Source organism: Symphalangus syndactylus, chromosome 18 (assembly GCF_028878055.3).
Source record: "Symphalangus syndactylus isolate Jambi chromosome 18, NHGRI_mSymSyn1-v2.1_pri, whole genome shotgun sequence".
Classification (NCBI taxonomy): domain Eukaryota; kingdom Metazoa; phylum Chordata; class Mammalia; order Primates; family Hylobatidae; genus Symphalangus; species Symphalangus syndactylus.
Window position 1 is genome coordinate 55574714 of NC_072440.2, and position 18431 is coordinate 55593144.

The 18431-nt window shown below is 43.2% G+C and overlaps 1 protein-coding gene across 11 annotated transcripts in view; it reads left to right on the forward strand.

Moving 5' to 3' along the window:
* The window catches only part of BCL2L13 (BCL2 like 13), a 107419-nt gene extending 88988 nt beyond the window's left edge, over positions 1-18431 (forward strand). For all 11 annotated transcript variants that reach the window (XM_063623297.1, XM_055253246.2, XM_063623298.1 and 8 more), the window contains one exon: positions 15924-18431. In XM_063623297.1, coding sequence (XP_063479367.1) covers positions 15924-16778 — 855 coding nt within the window. In that variant the 3' untranslated portion in view covers positions 16779-18431. The remainder of the gene's footprint in view (positions 1-15923) is intronic.

Consider the following 18431-nt stretch of genomic DNA (forward strand, 5'->3'; position numbering starts at 1 on the left):
TGCAGAACCCAGGAGCTGAGATCGTGCCGCTGCACTCCAGCCTAGGCAACAGAGTAAGACTAAAAAGAAAACGTTGACTGGGTGCGGTGGCTTCACTCCTGTAATCCCAGCACTTCGGGAGGCCGAGGCAGGCAGATTGCCCAAGTCCAGGAGCTCAAGACCAGCCTGGGCAACATGGTGAGTGAGAGCCCGTCTCTACAAAAAATATGAAAATTAACTGGAAGTAATCTGTGGTCCCAGTTACTCAGGAGGCTGAGGCAGGAGGATCACTTGAGCCTGGGAAGTCAAGGCTGCAGTAACCCGACATTGCGCCACTGACCTCCAGCCTGGGTAACAGTAAGACCTTGTCTTAAAAAAAAAAAAAAAAAAGAGGCTGCTGCTATTTTTATATTTTTGTTTTATGTGAATTGGTCCCCAGGAGTAAAAGCTTAGTAATCTGTTCTTTCTTTTAAGACTTCTTACGTAACAGCACAGAATGTTCAGTGAATCTTCATTAAAATGTCACATGTTCTAAATACAGAAATACATTGTAAGGTAGGGAGGCCATGACAGCAAGACATAAAGCTATTTAATCTGAATTGGCCGGGTGCAGTGGCTCACATCTGTAATCCCAGCACTTTGGGAGGCCGAGGCAGGCAGATCATTTGAGGTCAGGACTTTGAGACCAGCAACATGGTGAATCCCCGTCTCTACTAAAAATTAAAAAAAAAAAAAAAAATTCTCTGGGCATGGTGGCGCATACCTGTAATCTTAGCTACTCTGGAGGCTGAGGCAGGAGAATCGCTTGAACTTGGGAGGCAGAGGTTGCAGTGAGCTGAGATCACGCCACTGCACTCCAGCCTGGGTACAGAGCAAGAGTCCGTCTCAAAAAAAAAATAAAAATAAAAAATAAATAAATTCCTGTAACCCCAGCACTTTGGGAGGCCGAGATGGGTGGATCACGAGGTCAGGAGATCGAGACCATCCTGGCTAACATGATGAAACCCCGTCTCTACATAAAATACAAAAAAAATTAGGCGGGCTTGGTGGTGGGCACCCGTAGTCCCAGCTACTCGGGAGGCTGAGGCAGGAGAATGGTGTGAACCCAGGAGGCGGAGCTTGCAGTGAATCGAGATCGCACCACTGCACTCTAGGCTGGGCGACAGCTTGACTCTGCCTCAAAAAAAAATAAAAATAAATAAATCTGAATTGACTTTGAAACAATATATTACGCCAAAGCTGTGATCAGACAAACCTGATCTAATGTCTTAGATGGGATGTAAAGATCCTCTAGATGTGGAACAAAGAATGTTCTTCAATCTTTTGTTAACTTTGAGCTGTTAAAAATAAGGGGAAAAGCCAGGCGTGGTGGTGCGGTGGCTCATGCCTGTAATCCCAGCAACTCAAGAGGCTGAGGTGGGAGGATCTGTTGAGCCCAGGATTTTCAGGCTGTAGTGAGTTATGATTATGCCACTGCACTGTAGCCCCTGGGTGACAGAGTGAGACCCTCATTAAAAAATAATAATAAGAGGAAGAGACATTTTACTTTTAATGTTGACTTTTCCCTTATTTCTTCATGATGGGCTTTTTTTTTTTTTTTTTTTTTTTTTTTTTTTTGAGACGGTTTCACTCTTGGCTAGGCTGGAGTGCAGTGGCACAATCTCAGCTGACTGCATCCTTTACCTCCTGGGCTCAAACGATCCTCCCACCTCAGCCTCTCGAGTAGCTGGGACCACAGGCATGCACCACCACACTCACCCAATTTTTGTATTTTTTTGTAGAGATGTAATTTTGCCATGCTGCCCAGGCTGGTCACAAAATCCTGGGCTCAAGTGATTGCCTGCCCCCACCTCCCAGAGTGCTAAGGTTACAGGCATGAGCTACCATGCCCAGCCATGATGGAACTTTTGAAATTTCCATTTTACTTACTTGGCTTAGAGCCCTAAAGGTCTGTTTTCTGAGAACTAAAATTCTTAGTGTTTTCATTATGGCTCTTGTTTTTGTTTTTGCTTATTTAATCAGTTATTGCTATTAGAGCCTCTGTTTTTAGAAGTGCGGGTAAGTAACCTGTTGAGAATTCCTATCAGTTGTCACTTGAGACCTCTCTGACCACTGGATGACCCTTCTGTTTGAAGCACTGCGTAATTGTAAGGCTACATTTTTTGACATGGCATGAAAACACATTACAAAACTTATAGAGTATGAATAGAAAGTGAGAGCAGAGGTGACTCCAAGATTAAGAATAAAGAACATAAGAAATTATGTTCCTTGTCTCCAGGTAACTCAAGTTTGGAGGTGGGAGTTTAATAACGTTTTTTGAGGGTTTTTTTTTTTTTTGGTGAAAAATTTTTAATGTAAGTGAAAGACTAAGAAGTGTACACTGTTTTAAGCCACTTGTAGTGAAGTAACTGATGTTCTTTGACTATTTTTCGTAACTCTGAAATGCAAATTATTTGATAAAACTGGATGATCTTACTTGTCATGATGAGACTGTGACAGATTTACTTAGTGTTGTATATTAACTTTCCCAACTTGTTCTTCATTTAACAAAAAGACTTAGCCCAGTTTTAAAATGTTGATAGTTTCGATAATGAAAAAAGTTTAATCCTCCACAATGCCTCATCACTTTCCTGTTAGTGACATTACATTACAGAGATTTGAGGATAGAGGATTACAAAGCTGCTAAGCCATAGTATTGGTTTCTCATTTGGAAATTTTTGAAAGAGCAAATAAATAACATAAGTGTACTACAATTAATAAGGGACAAATGGGAACTTTGTGCTACCTTATACTACCATTTTCTTCTTCCTTGTAAAATTACTCTGTACCTGAGCCTTTCTTTCTGATCTTCACAAAATGGAGGTTTTTGAAGAGATGACTTAATAAACAGATAAGCCTTTGGGTGTATAAATTATGTGACACAGTAATTCCTTAGTAACAGATGTTAGAGGATCTGCATGACTCATTTGGATTATGTTCTGGCAAAAAGATAGGTAAATACAACTTTACAGGAAAATTTAGCTTAACTGTTGATATGGTTTTGGTGAGTTGGTTCTCCTCCGTCTTGGACCTCCAGTCTTTCAGGAAGATTACAGAAATGTTTCCCTAAGTAAACAGTAGCCATTTTAATTCATGTTGCCTACTGTCATTCTTTGTTATTGGTGACTTACCAAGAATCAGCAAAGTTTGGGATATTACTGAAGTGATTGTAAATACTCAGTGGATAAAGCGATTTACCTTAGTTACTGAAATGTCTAAATCATCTTACCTCTGCCTGTTCATTGTGCCAGAGTATGTATAGGCTTCAGGTATGGGAGAGACCAAGAATAAGGTTAGATCGATTACAGCAGAATTATACCCTTTTACATTTAACCAGATATAATGTCTGGGTCCTACCTTTATTAAGGATTTTAATTTAATTGTTATGGGTTGTAATGTGCTTCTAGGCAGCAAAGTTTGAGGACTTCCATGTTACATAATCTCCCCAACTGCATAACAGACTCTTGAAACAGATTATAATAATCTTACATTTCTCTCTTCAACATAAGAATGTGACTATTAGTTGCTGATTCTATACTTACTAGTTAAACACACCCTAAACATAAAAGAGCCAATTATTTAGTTGCTCAAACTAAACAAATATCAAGAAAGCCATGGTAAAGTACAGTTCTTTAGTAGGTATTGTAGAATATAGAGCCCATCAGTTTATGATGGGGCACATTCCAATAAATAAACCCATCATAAGTTGAAAATGCATTTTTTTTTTTTTTTGGAGATGGAGTCTCGCTCTGTCACTCAGGCAGGAGTGCTATGGTGCGATCTCAGCTCACTGCAACCTCCGCCTCCCGGGTTCAAGTGATTCTCCTGCCTCAGCCTCCTGAGTAGCTGGGACTACAGGCATGCACCACCACGCCCAGCTAAATTTTGTATTTTTAGTAGAGATGGGGTTTCATCATGTTGGCCAGGATGGTCTCCATCTCTTGACCTCGTGATCCACCTGCCTCAGCCTCCCAAAGTGCTGGGATTACAGGCATGAGCCACCGTGCCCAGCCAAAAATGCATTTAGTACTCTGATAAACCCATGGTAAAGTCAAAATATTGTAAGTGGAACCATCATAAGTTGGAGACTGTCTATACAAAGAAAAAAAATGGGCCGGGCACAGTGGCTCATGCTTGTAATCCCAACAGTTTGGGAGGCCGAGGCGGGCAAATCACTTGAGGTCAGGAGTTCGAGACCAGCCTGGCCAACACCATGGTGAAACCCCATTTCTACCAAAAGTATTTTTAAAAAATTAGCCAGGTGTGGCCAGGCGTGGTGGCTCACGCCTGCAATCCCAGCACTTTGGGAGGCCGAGGCAGGCGGATCACAAGGTCAGGAGATCGAGACCATCCTGGCTAACACGGTGAAACCCTGTCTCTACTAAAAATACAAAAAGTTAGCCGAGCGTGGTGGTGGGCGGGCACCTGTAGTCCCAGCTACTCAGGAGGCTGAGGCAGGAGAAAGGCGTGAACCCAGGAGGTGGAGGTTGGAGTGAGCAGAGATCGCTCCACTGCACTCCAGCCTGGGCAACAGAGTGAGACTCCATCTCAAAAAAACAAAAAATTAACCAGGTGTGATGGTGCACACCTGTAATCCCACCTACTTGTGAGGCTGAGGCAGGAGAATCGCTTGAACTCAGGAGGCAGAGGTTGCAGTGAGCCAAGATCGTGCAACTGCACTCCAGCCTGGGTGACAGAGTGAGACTCCATCTCAAAAAAAAAATAAATGGTAGTTGTGAAGTAAAGTAGGGCTTAATCAGGAAAGGCTTCTGTAAAGAAGCATGGTCACATCTTGAAGGAAGTAAAGGACTTTTGTTGAAAAGCAGCAAGGATTCGTTAGATCGGCTTAGGTAGCTTGGGGGGACCATGACTCAACAGTAACAAAAGACCTCTACTAGAATGTAGAAAGGTGTTTATTATGTTTTGAATCTTGTATGTTTGAACCATTTATGATATATCCTAAACTGAGCTTTGGTTATGATTTGAGATTATTCGGTCCTGTTCAGACCTCCACTGAGTGTCTTTCTTCTTTGTTTATGGTAGAAGTTGGAAAACACATATTTCCTCTTCAGAGAGACTTGCGGGTCTAGAATGGCAGGTTATGGTACATGTTATATTGCACATAAAGAATGTTCTGGCTGGGCATGGTGGCTCATGCCTGTAATCCCAGCACTTTGGGAGGACCACTGGAGCCCAGAAATTTGAGACCAGCCTGGGCAACATAGCGAGACCTCGTCTCTACTAACAATCATAAGGAAAAGAAAAGAATGTTTCATCTATGTGAGCAAAGATGCAGAAAGAGAAGTGACAGCTATTCAGTGGAAGAGACCCCAGGTTCAAGAACTGGGCCAGCCTTATTAAGTTTCCAAAGACTTCAATGTTAATTTTATATATATATATATTTTTTTTTTTTTTTTTGAGATGGAGTCTCGCTGTGTCGCCCAGGCTGGAGTGCAGTGGCGCAATCTCGGCTCACTGCAAGCTCCGCCTCCCGGGTTCACGCCATTCTCCTGCCTCAGCCTCTCCCAGTAGCTGGGACCACAGGCGCCCGCCACCATGCCCGGCTAATTTTTTGTATTTTTAGTAGAGATGGGGTTTCACCGTGGTCTCGATCTCCTGACCTCGTGATCCGCCCGCCTCGGCCTCCCAAAGTGCTGGGATTACAAGCGTGAGCCACCGCGCCCGGCCTTTTTTTTTTTTTTTTTGAGATAGGGTCTCGGTTACCCAGGCTGGAGTACAGTGGCGCAGACTTGGCTCACTACAACCTCCACTTCCCAGGCTCTAGGAATCCTCCTACCTCAGCCTCCCGAGTAGCTGGGACTACAGGCATGCACAACCACTCCCGGACAATTTTTGTATTTTTTGTAGAGATAGGATATCACTATGTCGCCCAGGCTAGTCTCAAACTCCTGGGCTCAAACAATCCACCCACCTCGGCCTGCCAAAGTGCTGGGATTACAGGCGTCAGCCACTGCACCCAGCCTATATTAATATAACTATACATAACGTTATATTAATATAATAAAATATGTATTGAATCCTATGAGGCACATGGGAAGAGTGTGGCTGAGAAAAGAAACCAGTGCAACAAAAATATTATAAAAATATATCCTTAGTCTCCAGGAGCTTATAGTTATAAGGCAGATCCACACTATTTCCTGTATGTTTTATAGCAAGGAGTAACATAAATCCTATGAGTTTAGAAGTAACAAGAAGGATTCAGATGGACAGAATTGGGAGAGCATTCTGGATTGGTGGGACAGTGTGACTTCAGTCATTCTGTTTGGGGGTTGGAATTGTTTTTAGCACCAGTGCTTTGTGACCTTGGACAGCAAAGACACAGGTACAGTTCAGAGGTATGGAAATACAGAGATGAATAAAGAGCTGTACCTAACAGTACTTGATGTTTAGAGCTTTTATATCAAAGATGGGACCAACTTTCCTATCATCCAAGCATTTATTGAGCATTACTGTTTGCTCAGCATATGTTAGGCATTACCTGGGGGATAACAAAGAAGTTTAAAGCATGTTTTCTCCCTTGAAGTATTTATAATGTCATTGAGAAGATGACTAATACATGTGAAAAAATTAGTGAGAAGTATGGTACAAAATAGATATTGTGATATTTTGTGTGGCCCAGACTCAGTGCTGTCTAGGAGTCCAGGAGAAATAAGAGGAAGATTAAATACAGTGGAATTTAAGCCAGACCCTGATGGAGCCAGATCAGGGTCTTAAATTGGGGTCCATAGATGTGCTTCAGGGAGTCTAAAATTTCCTCTAAAATGGTATGCTGCTTTGTATGAAAGCACAGTTTTAAGGGAGAGAGGTCTTAATACCTTTCATCATATTTGCAAAACCTTTTCTGCTCCCTTAAAATGTTAATACAGTATCTATATGAATAAGGAGACAGCGCTTGGGAATTTAGTACGGCATTTGTAGGGCACAATGAGTAACCTGCCAGGAGAAGCCTCCCCTCCCACAGGAAACACCTAGCACACAATTACAGAGAGATGTGGGTTAAGTGATGGCCCTAGTGATAGAGAAGAAAGATTGACCTTACCTCCTCTAATGCCCTTCACTGTGCTCTAGCCTTTCAAAAATTTATGTTTGGTTTCCTAGGAAAACATTAATGTGCTCAAGAAGGGATAATGTATCATTCTAAATATTGTATGAGTTTGCCCGCTTGCTTTTTAACTGAGTCAGAAAATTATAAATAGACTTCAAATGTAGAACTACTTTATTTTGTAACATTCAAACTGAGCCTTTATGTAATGGCCGGATGGTACCTTAGATTCATCTTTTCTCCTCTAAGTAATTGATGGTGTGTAAGAGGTGCCATATTGTGGGACAGGGTCTTGAATTCATGTCTCAGCAAGACCGAGGGGGAAACATGCACCTTTTATGAGATAGAGGCTGATAGAGGCAACGTTTTATATCAAGAAAGGTACTGATATTTTACTTCTCTTTCATTGGCCTAATCTTTCCTCCTCCAGCTCCAGCTTTGCCTTTCTTCACCCCCTGTCCTATACTTTGGCATACTGAAGAGCCAGTAGTCTGCATATATGATGATATTTTTCAGCACCATGTTTTTGTTTATGCTTTTCCTTCTACCTAGAATATCTTGCTTATCTTTGATCTGCTGGTTTTGTCTTTCATTTGTTAAGATCCAACTTTGGCCAGGCACAGTGGCTCACACCTGTAATCCCAGCTCTTTGGGAGGCCAAGGTGGGTGGATCACTTGAGGTCAGGAGTTCAAAACCAGCCTGGCTGACATGGTGAAAACCCATCTTTAGTGAAAATACAAAAATTAGAAGAGTTAGCCAGGTGTGGTGGCAGGCAGCCTGGGCAACAGAGTGAGACTCCGTCTCAAAAAAAAGAAAAAAAAAGATCCAGTGTTGTTGTTCCCGCTTCCGTGAATCTCTCATGTTCCCAGAGTACCCTGTTTGTCTCCAATGCTATTTCTTTTTTTTGTAGAGATGGGGTCTTACCATCTTACCCAGGTGGTCTCTAATTCCTGGGCTCAAGCCTATCCTCCTGCCTGGGCCTCCAAAAGTGCTGGGATTTAAGGCATGAGACAACAATGCCCAGCCTCTGCTACTGTATTTTAAACTCTTTGAAGGTAGAGATTGTTTTATTACCAGCACCTAAAGAGCACAGTTCCTGATAAGAAGAAGCCAGGAATTAGAGAAACCCAATATGATTCCCAGATTTTTGGCTTAACTTACTGGTTTTTTTATATCATCCAAGTTAGATTGCAGGCTTTTACGAGTCTTTGCATTGCTTCTTATGAAAGATAACGATTGAGGCCAGGCATGGTGGCTCACACCTGTAATCCTAACACTTTGGTAGGCCAAAGCAGGCAGATTGCTTAAGATCAGGAATTTGAGACCAGCCTGGGCAACATGGCAAAACCCCATCTCTACAAAAAATGTAAAAATTAGCCAGTCATGATGGTGCATGCCTGTGGTCCTAGCTACTCTGAAAGCTGAAGTAGGAGGGTTGCTTGAGCCCTGGGGGCAGAGGTTGCAGTGATCTGTGTTCTCACCACAGCACTCTAGCCTGGGCAACAGAGAGAGACCCTGTCTCAAAAAGAAAAGAAGAGAAGAGAAAAGAAAAGAACAAGAGGGGAGGGAAGGGGAAGATTGCTTATATTAGAGTAATACAGGGAGGGAGGGAGGGAGGGAAAAGAAGATTGCTCATATTAGAGTAATACCAGAAAATGTTGATGGAAGAGAAGAGATATATTTAGATATTAGAAGATATATTTAGGAATAAATACATTGAGATATATTTAGTACTTAATGATTAACTAAAAGGAGGGGAAAATGATGAGATAGATGCCAGCTAAAATATTAGGTATTGGGTAAGACAGAAATGACGTAGAGTTAGTACTTGTAGTTTATCGTCTTCAGTACGACAAGCATTCTCTTCTGGCTTGGCTGTATTGCGTGAGCTCTGCAGTTGATGGATATATAGACTTTATGTACTGCATTTGGTTGTGAGGTACTCTTTGTTAGCATTCATTATTGATGATGGTCCCAGAAATGTGTAATGGTTTTACATTATGCCTATACTAATGAAAATGTAATGAGAGTTTGAAAGAGATGAAATCTCGTAAGATTATAGCACTGACAGTCTGTTTTAGCCATGTGGGGTTTGAAGTCTGGGAAAGGAATTCATATGAGGATGGCACTAATGGCAGAGATCTTTTTGAAGATTTTTTAAAATTATTAATTAGCATAGACTACTAGTCCCTCTCATAGAACTACTTTTTAGGACACCTTGTTTATCTCCCTGTTTGCTTTAGTCTCAACCCAATTACAGGCACCTTGCAATTATATCAGTATCTAATTTTGTAGCAGTCTTATTTAAGAATTAAAAACCCGGCCAGGTGTGGTGGCTCATGCCTGTAATCCCAGCAATTTGGGAGGCTGAGGTGGGTGGATCACTTGAGATCAGGAGTTCAAGACTAGCCTGGGCAGCATGGTGAAACCCCGTGTCTACAAAAATACAATAGTTAGCCAGGCACGGTGGCGCATGCCTGTAATCCCAGCACTTTGGGAGGCTGAGGTGGGTGGATCACGAGGTCAGGAGATCAAGACCATCCTGGCTAACATGGTGAAACCCCATCTCTACTGAAAATACAAAAAATTAGCCGGGCATGGTGGCGGGCGCCTGTAGTCCCAGCTACTCGGCGGGAGGCTGAGACAGGAGAATGGCGTGAACCCAGGAGGTGGAGTTTACAGTGAGCCGAGATTGCGCCACTGCACTCCAGCCTGGGGGACAGAGCGAGACTCCGTCTCAAAAAAATAATAATATTTCCACATGCCCCACGCTGCGTTTGAGATGTGTGAAATTCAGACATTCAGGAGCCTCTTCACCTGATTCAAATTGTTCCACAGTTCCTGTGGGGATTGTTGAGTATCTACTAATCTCATGTTCCCAGGAAGTAGCAGAGCCCTGTTCATATTTACATGCTTTTAGTTTTTAAATTTTTGTTATTTTTTAATTTAAAAAATTTTGTTATGCTGCACAAAGCTTTATTCCATTTAGTCCAGGGCTTGGGAGAGGGCTTCAGGGTGGTTAAAAAAATACATTCTTTTAAATAAATGGAAATAGTTTTTTTTTTTTTAAAGTCATGACCCTTATAAGAAATTTTTTTTTTTTTTTTTTTTTTTTTTTTGAGATGGAAGTCTTAATGCCGCCCAGGCTGGAGTGCAGTGGTGCAATCTCGGCTTACTGCAACCTCCGCTCCCCGGGTTCAAGTGATTCTCCTGCCTCAGCCTCCCGAGGAGCTGGGATTACAGGCACGTGCCACCACGCCTGGCTAACTTTTGTATTTTTTAGTAGAGGTGGGGTTTCGCCATGTTGGCCAGGCTGGTTTCAAACTCCTGACCTCAGGTGATCCACCCACCTCAGCCTCCCAAAGTGCTGGGATTACAGGCGTGAGCCACCACGCCCGACTAATTTTTTGTATTTTTAGTAGAGACGGGGTTTCACCATGTTAGCCAGGATGGTCTCCTTGGCCTCCCAAAGTGCTGGGATTACAGGCATGAGCTGCCACACCCGGCCAAAAAATTTTTATGATGCACACTTTTCTTGTTACCTTGCCCCTTAGAAATAACTCATAATGGTTTGGTGTACATTTTTCTAAACATGTGTTTTGCTTATATAAACATTTTATTATGTATAAATGTATGCAAATAAGTAGATATGTATATATGTGCATTTAGTAAATAGGATCATACCATCCATTTTCCCACAGAGTTATCGTTGTCACAAATCATGTGACCTTGTATATCTAGTTCTGGATTCTATTTTATTTAATTGGTCTAATTGCCTCTTTGTTTTCTTTTTGGAATTGAGACAAGGTCTTGCTCTGTCATCCAGGCCAGACTACAGTGGCACGATCATAGCTCAGTGCAGACTGAAACTCCTGGGCTCAAGGGATCATCCCATTTCAGCCTCTTGAGTAGATGGGACTACAGGGTGTGTGTGTGTGTGTGTGTGTGTGTGTGTGTGTGTGTGTGTCTGTGGAGACAATGTCTTACTATGTTGCTCATGCTTGTCTTCAACTCCTGGCCTCAAGTGATCCTCCTGCCTCAGCTTCCCAAAGTGTTGGGATTACAGGTGTGAACCACTGTGCCCAGCCAGGTCTAATTGCCTATTTTTTTTTTTTTTTTTTTTTTTTTTTTTTTTTTTTTTGAGACAGAGTCTCGCTCTGTCGCCCGGGCTGGAGTGCAGTGGCGCAATCTCGGCTCACTGCAAGCTCCGCCTCCCGGGTTCACGCCATTCTCCTGCCTCAGCCTCCGAGTAGCTGGGACTACAGGCGCCCGCCACCGCGCCCGGCTAATTTTTTGTATTTTTTAGTAGAGACGGGGTTTCACCGTGGTCTCGATCTCCTGACCTCGTGATCCGCCCGCCTCGGCCTCCCAAAGTGCTGGGATTACAAGCGTGAGCCACCGCGCCCGGCTAATTGCCTATTTTTAAGCTCTTACCGTACTTACATAATCAGTGTGCCTTTGTAATAGGTTGAGTCAATACCTGGTAGTGTCAGCTCTCAAACTTTGTTGTTTTTCAAGATCAGCTTAATTTCCTTGGCCTTTTTAAATTGCTATATAGATTTTAGAATTAATTGGTTGTCAATTTCCATAAGAAAAAACCTGGTGGGATTTTATATTGGAGATTGTATTGAACCAAAGGGTTAATTTGGGAATAGTTGACATCTTTACAATAGTTTTCCAATCTATGAGCATGATATATACATCTCTTTAGGATATCCTTAATTTCTCTCAATAATACTTTGTAGTTTTTTATGTAGAGTTATTGTACAATATGGGCTTCCTTCCACATTGGACTTAAAAATGTACGTATTTCTTTTTTAATAGTAGTTAAATAGTTTGGATGAACCATATATATTTTTAAACTTTCCTGAGGGTATTGAAGACTGTTTGAAATCCTTCTGTATTAAAAATGATGCTAATGAAAATCCTTGCAAAATGTGTAAGCCTGAGACCTGATTACAGCTTCCGGTTAGGATCTCCATGTCTTTTCTTACTTAGCTGAACCAAACCCTCCCTGTGTCTCTCTCTATCTGTGCCTCTCTCTCTCTCTTTCTCCCTCTCCGTCTCTCCCTCTCCTGAATGCATCCTCTTCTGGACCATTCCAGTGGTCCTTACCCTGAGGCTGGGGCAAGCTGTCATCCTCAAAAGCTTGGAGGCCTAGAAGCCCTCTCTCTTCCAAGCCAATGGGCCCTCCAGTTTTCCTAATTGTAAACTGCAGTATTGTAATTTTTAAAGACAGATTTTACTTTCCAGTTTTGTGTTGTCTCTGCTTAGAAGAGATGGAAGAGGAAGGAAAAGTTCGTAAATTACCTCCTTTAGCCAAGGAAGGGTATTGTTTCTAATTGTTTCACTTTCTTATTGTCCCATCCAGTTGGTATTTTAGAATAGCTCTTTGTCCTACCACCATACCACCAAAAACAACAATTAAAATGACAACACAAACAATAATAAGTTATGAAATAGCATAACTTACTGATTACTTCCTATGTACAAAGTACTAATCTAAGCACTATAAATACTATACCTCGGGCCGGGCGTGGTGGCTCACGCTTGTAATCCCAGCACTTTGGGAGGCCGAGGCAGGCGGATCACAAGGTCAGGAGATTGAGACCATCCTGGTGAATCTCCGTCTCTACTAAAAATACAAGTATTAGCTGGGCATGCTGGCGTGCGCCTGTAGTTCCAGCTACTCAGGAGGCTGAGGCAGGAGAATCGCTTGAACCTGGGAGACGGAGGTTGCAGTGAGCCAAGATCGCACCACTGCACTCCAGCCTGGTGACAGAGTGAGATTCCGTCTCAAAAAAAAAAAAAAAAAAAAAAATACTATACCTCATTTTAAAAATGAACTCAGTTCCAGGTGTGGCGGCTCACACCTATAATCTCAGCACTTTGGGACACCGAGGTGGGAGAATTGCTTGAAGCCAGGAATTTGAGACCAGCCTGGGCAACATAGAGAGACCTGTCTCTACAAAAAATAAAAAAACTTAGCTGAGTGCAGTGGCCCATGCTGTTATTCCCAGCTACTCAGGAGGCTGAGGCAAGAGAATCCCTTGGGGCCAGAAGGTTGAGGCTGCAGTGAGCTATGATCCTGCCACTGCACTTCAGCCTGTGTGACAGAGCAAGACCCCAACTCTAAAAATACAACAAAAACAATCTTATCTAGTCAGTCATCCCCATTTTATTTGTGAAGAAATTGAAGTCTAAAAGTTTAAGCAAGGTATCCAGATTCACACAGCTGGTACACAATTGGAGCTGGGATACAAGCCAGTTGTTTTTGATTGTGAATTTTGTGGTCATACTGTATTATTTTAGCCCCCTGCTTATTCCATACTCATAGAACATCCTTGATGCTTACCTGGGCCTCTGAAGTGGTTGGAGCAAGGGTTGAGGTAGAAAGTGGTTCAGTATGATGCCATCATGGTCGTGTGATTTATTTGTAATTCTTATTTCCTTTTTTACGGGGCTGATAGACTTTTGATTTATGTTAGATCCTTGATGTATGTAGAAAGTTTTTGGTTTTGGTTGAAGAATGAAATTATCCTACTTCAGATGAATAGCAACCATAATTGTAAAATGAAGTAGAAATTAATTTGCTTTACATATTCCATTCAGATTCCCTGTAGCTTTTACAAGTGTTGTCTAGCCTTTGTATGACAATTTCTGTACATCTCTGTGACATTCCATTCCATTGGTTCTCTTCCTGTCCTTTTATTGTGCCTTACCCTCTGGGTTGGCCTAGCCTCTTGTGCATACACCTGTCATAAAGCTTTCTGTATCATATTAAAGTTAGTTATTCATATGTCAGTCTTCACAGCTGCCTAGTAAATTCTGTAAGAATAGACCCATTCTTCCTCATAGCCCTTGTGCCTGACACAGCCCTGATAAGTAGTAGGCACACGGTGGCCTGTTATTAATAGACGTGGACACAAGGCCTGTGCTGTAGGGCTTTATTGTTTTCACTCAAACTTCCTGATGAAAGAAGCAAGAGTCTCCGTGTCGGCCGAGCGCGGTGGCTCACGCCTGTAATCCCAGCACTTTGGGAGGCCGAGGCGGGCGGATCACGAGGTCAGGAGATCGAGACCATCCTGGCTAACACAGTGAAACCCCATCTCTACTAAAAATACAAAAAACTAGCCGGGCGAGATGGTGGGCGCCTGTAGTCCCAGCTACTCGAGAAGCTGAGGCAGGAGAATGGCGTGAACCCCGAGGGGCGGAGCCTGCAGTGAGCTGAGATCGCGCTACTGCACTCCAGCCTGCGCGACAGCGAGACTCTGTCTCAAAAAAAAAAAAAAAAAAAGAATCTCCATGTCTGCAGCATCTCTCCATTCTGGCTCTGCCATCAGAGGAATTTTAAAGCAAAGCTCTGATTGTAATTTTGTACCTCAGAGATGTCAGTAACAAACCATCGCCTGTTGGATGAAGTCCATATTTCTTAGCTCTCTGTTACTCGGGTTCCTCCATGATCCTGCCCTCACTGACCTTCTATTCGTCATGTGCACTCTGCATTAATTAAACAGGGCTCTGTCCTTATCCTCTTTTTTTTCTGTCTCTGTGCTTTTGCCTGCATAGTGTCTTCTGTGTACCCTTCGCCTGCCAAAATCTTACCTGTTCTTCAGATGTCTGATATAAATGCTAGTCCCTCCGGGAAGCTTTCTGTGATCTCCCTGCTTTCTCTGACCTCTACCCAAAGAGGTCTTTTTCCCATCTGAACTTTTTTTCTTCTTCTTCTAAGGAAAGCAACACTGCCATATGAACTCTTAATAGCACTTGGACTATGACATAGCATTATTTGTATACCCTACTAAGTGATAAATTCCTTGAGCACAAGGTCTTGCCTTTGTTTTCTCTGCTGTTTTGCATTAATTACTGCATTGAACATACAGGGTGAGTATCCCTTATCCAAAGTGCTTGGGATCAGAAGTGTTTTGGATTTTAATTTTTTTTTTTTTTGGATTTTGGAATGTTTGTATATATGTGATGAGATGTCTTGGGGATGGGAAAGTCCAAACATGACATTTACTTCTTTTTGTATGCACCTTATACATATAGAGTGAAGGTAATTTTATATAATATTAATATATTAATTTATAATGTAAATATATATATAATATTTTGTGTGCATGAAGCAGATTTTTGTGTTTTGCCTGCAACCCATCACATGAGGTCAAGTGTGGAATTTTCCACTTGTGATGTCATTTCAGCGCTCAAAAAGTTTCGGATTTTGGGCTAGGCACAGTGGCTCACGCCTGTAATCCCCAGCACTTTTGGGAGGCCGAGGCGAGTGGATCACTGAAGGTCAGGAGTTCCAGACCAGCCTGGCCAACATGGTGAAACCCCATCTCTACTAACAATACAAAAGTTAGCCGGGTGTGGTGGCAGGCGCCTATAATCGCAGCTACTGGGAAGGCCGAAGCAGGAGAATCGCTTGAACCTGGGAAGCGGAGGTTGCAGTGAGCCGAGATTGTGCCACTGCACTCTAGCCTGGGAGACAGAGCAAGACTCTGTCTCAAAAAAAAAAAAAAAAAAAAAAAAACTCGCAGATTTTGGATTATTTCAGACTTCAGGTTTTCAGATTAGGATGCTCTCAGCCTGTATGTGAATTATACTGAATGTATATTAACTTAGGATTTTTTAGTTTCAAGGAAACTGCTCAGAAGACTGTCAAAAATTATTTCTCTGCATTGGCCTACAAATAAATGCATTCCATTCAGAAACTATGTAGGTTTAAACAGTGTTTCATTCCTAGAACTTCAGTTTAGGAAAGAATTTGCTTTCCAGATTGATGTTTATGTTTTAAATAGTTACCATTCTTTATTATTGACGCTTGTCCTTCGTTTCTAGGGCACTGTGTTTAGCCTTGAGTCAGAGGAGGAGGAATACCCTGGAATCACTGCAGAAGATAGCAATGACATTTACATCCTGCCCAGCGACAACTCTGGACAAGTCAGTCCCCCAGAGTCTCCAACTGTGACCACTTCCTGGCAGTCCGAGAGCTTACCTGTGTCGCTGTCAGCTAGCCAGAGTTGGCACACAGAAAGCCTGCCAGTGTCACTAGGCCCTGAGTCCTGGCAGCAGATTGCAATGGATCCTGAAGAAGTAAAAAGCTTAGACAGCAACGGAGCTGGAGAGAAGAGTGAGAACAACTCCTCTAATTCTGACATTGTGCACGTGGAGAAAGAAGAGGTGCCCGAGGGCATGGAAGAGGCTGCTGTGGCTTCTGTGGTCTTGCCAGCGCAGGAGCTGCAAGAGGCACTTCCTGAAGCCCCAGCTCCCTTGCTTCCACATATCACTGCCACCTCCCTGCTGGGGACAAGGGAACCTGACACAGAAGTGATCACAGTTGAGAAATCCAGCCCTGCTACATCTCTGTTTGTAGAACTTGATGAAGAAGAGGTGAAAGCAGCAACAACTGAACCTACTGAAGTGGAGGAGGTGGTCCCCGCACCGGAACCCACAGAAACGCTGCTGAGTGAGGAGACAAATGCAAGGGAAGAGAGCCTTGTGGAAGAGCTGTCCCCTGCCGGCGAGAAGAAGCCCGTGCCGCTGTCTGAGGGCAAGTCTAGACTGTCCCCTGCCGGCGAGATGAAGCCCATGCCGCTGCCTGAGGGCAAGTCTATACTGCTGTTTGGAGGGGCTGCTGCTGTTGCCATCCTGGCAATGGCCATCGGGGTAGCCCTGGCTCTGAGAAAGAAATAGGAGGCTTTTCAGAAGAGAAAGACAGAAGGATGTAAGGTTGGAGTTGTATTGGCTGGAATTTGAACCTCCAGCAGCTGTCTGGACATTTGTGGAACACTCTGGGATAATTGGGGACTTCCGCTCAACATGGCAGTGGCATGTTAGGCGTGTTAGGGCTTGAGGTGAGACATTCACATTCATCTGACTGTAAATCCCAAGGGCCTCGGCTCATGCTAAATTGAGAATCTTAGGGGTAAAGCACCCCCTCCAGGACCGGGTTTCTCAGCCTTGGCACTAGTGATGTTCTGACCATTCTCTGTGGTGGGGCTGTCCTGTGTGTGGTGGGCTGTTCAGCAGCACCCCTGGTCTCCACCCACTAGATGCCAGTGGCACCCCCTTCCCAGAGATGACAACCGAAAATGTCTCTAGACATTGCCAAATGTCCCCCGTGAACATCCCCTATTGAGACCTGCTGCTTTAGTGGGAGAGGGTTTACTTAGGAAGAATTGGGATAGAAATTCCCAGCTGAGAGAGCTTAGCTGTGGGCTCCTCAGCTACTGACTTGTTAGCTCTTAATCCCCTTAGAATTTCATCTTTCCTGATGAGCAGGCTGGGCTCTGCACCCACTCTTTTTTTGCCCCCTGCCCCTCATCCTGGAGTGTGAGGGTGCTCGCCCGTACTTTCAGCTGCCTCTCAGGGACTGCACTGTTCCTCTTCACCCCCAGGTTCCTGCTAAGATCCCACAGGCGAGGGCTTGCTCTGGACTCAGACCTGTCAAGTCCCCGAAGCTTCCTGCAGCTCCACCTTGTAAAAATGCTGCCTATGGGAATCTTTGAAATATGTACACAGAGAAAATAACATGAAAGAGACCTGGGGTCCCCACTTGTGAGTGCAATTGCAAGTAACTGGCTAGAGAGACACGTGTGTCTTGTGTCGAGGCAGGAGGATAACCCAGATGACCTTCTGAAGTCTCTTCAGCCCATTTCGCTAGTGGTCACCCACCACTATGGATACTTGCCAGCAACATCTCTATTGCTGGATGGTCCCTGTCTATAACCCTGGGCTAGTATGTTTTTTTCCAATATGGGACCTCAGTCTTACTACTGACCAGTTCTATGGGTCTCTTGCTAGGGGGTAAGGATTTTTATTCTTGGGCTTATAGAGCCAGTTAGATCATAACTCTTATGAAATAGAGAGTGTCCTAAATATCACTGAAATAAAAAGTAGGAAAAAGAAGCTTGAATTTTAAGACTGAGGCTGCTCTGCAGATTCTAGTTTGGCTTTCACAGTTCAAGAGTGGTGGCATCTTCACCTGAATTCTTCAATGCCAGGGTAATAAACCAAAATAGTCCTAATCAGTATATGCTAGTTGAGCATCGGCATAATTTTCTTTCCTCTGGCTGATCCCAGCCCTAAAGGAAGGGTAGACCTGTGTCTTTCCATGCCCGAGGGTCACGACGTCACTATGCAGGGCACACGTGGCTTGGTTTAAAAAGGTCATCTTAGATTTATCTTAGTAAATGTAATAAATTATTTTTTAGATCCTGAAATTTATAATAAAAATACGTTACCTACCCTGATCACCAAAACCTGATGTTTTAAATGTGCTTTCTTTTTGAAATTTATGTTTTCAAATAAAATCTCCCTAAAGCAATATTTAAAAATTGGTCAAAA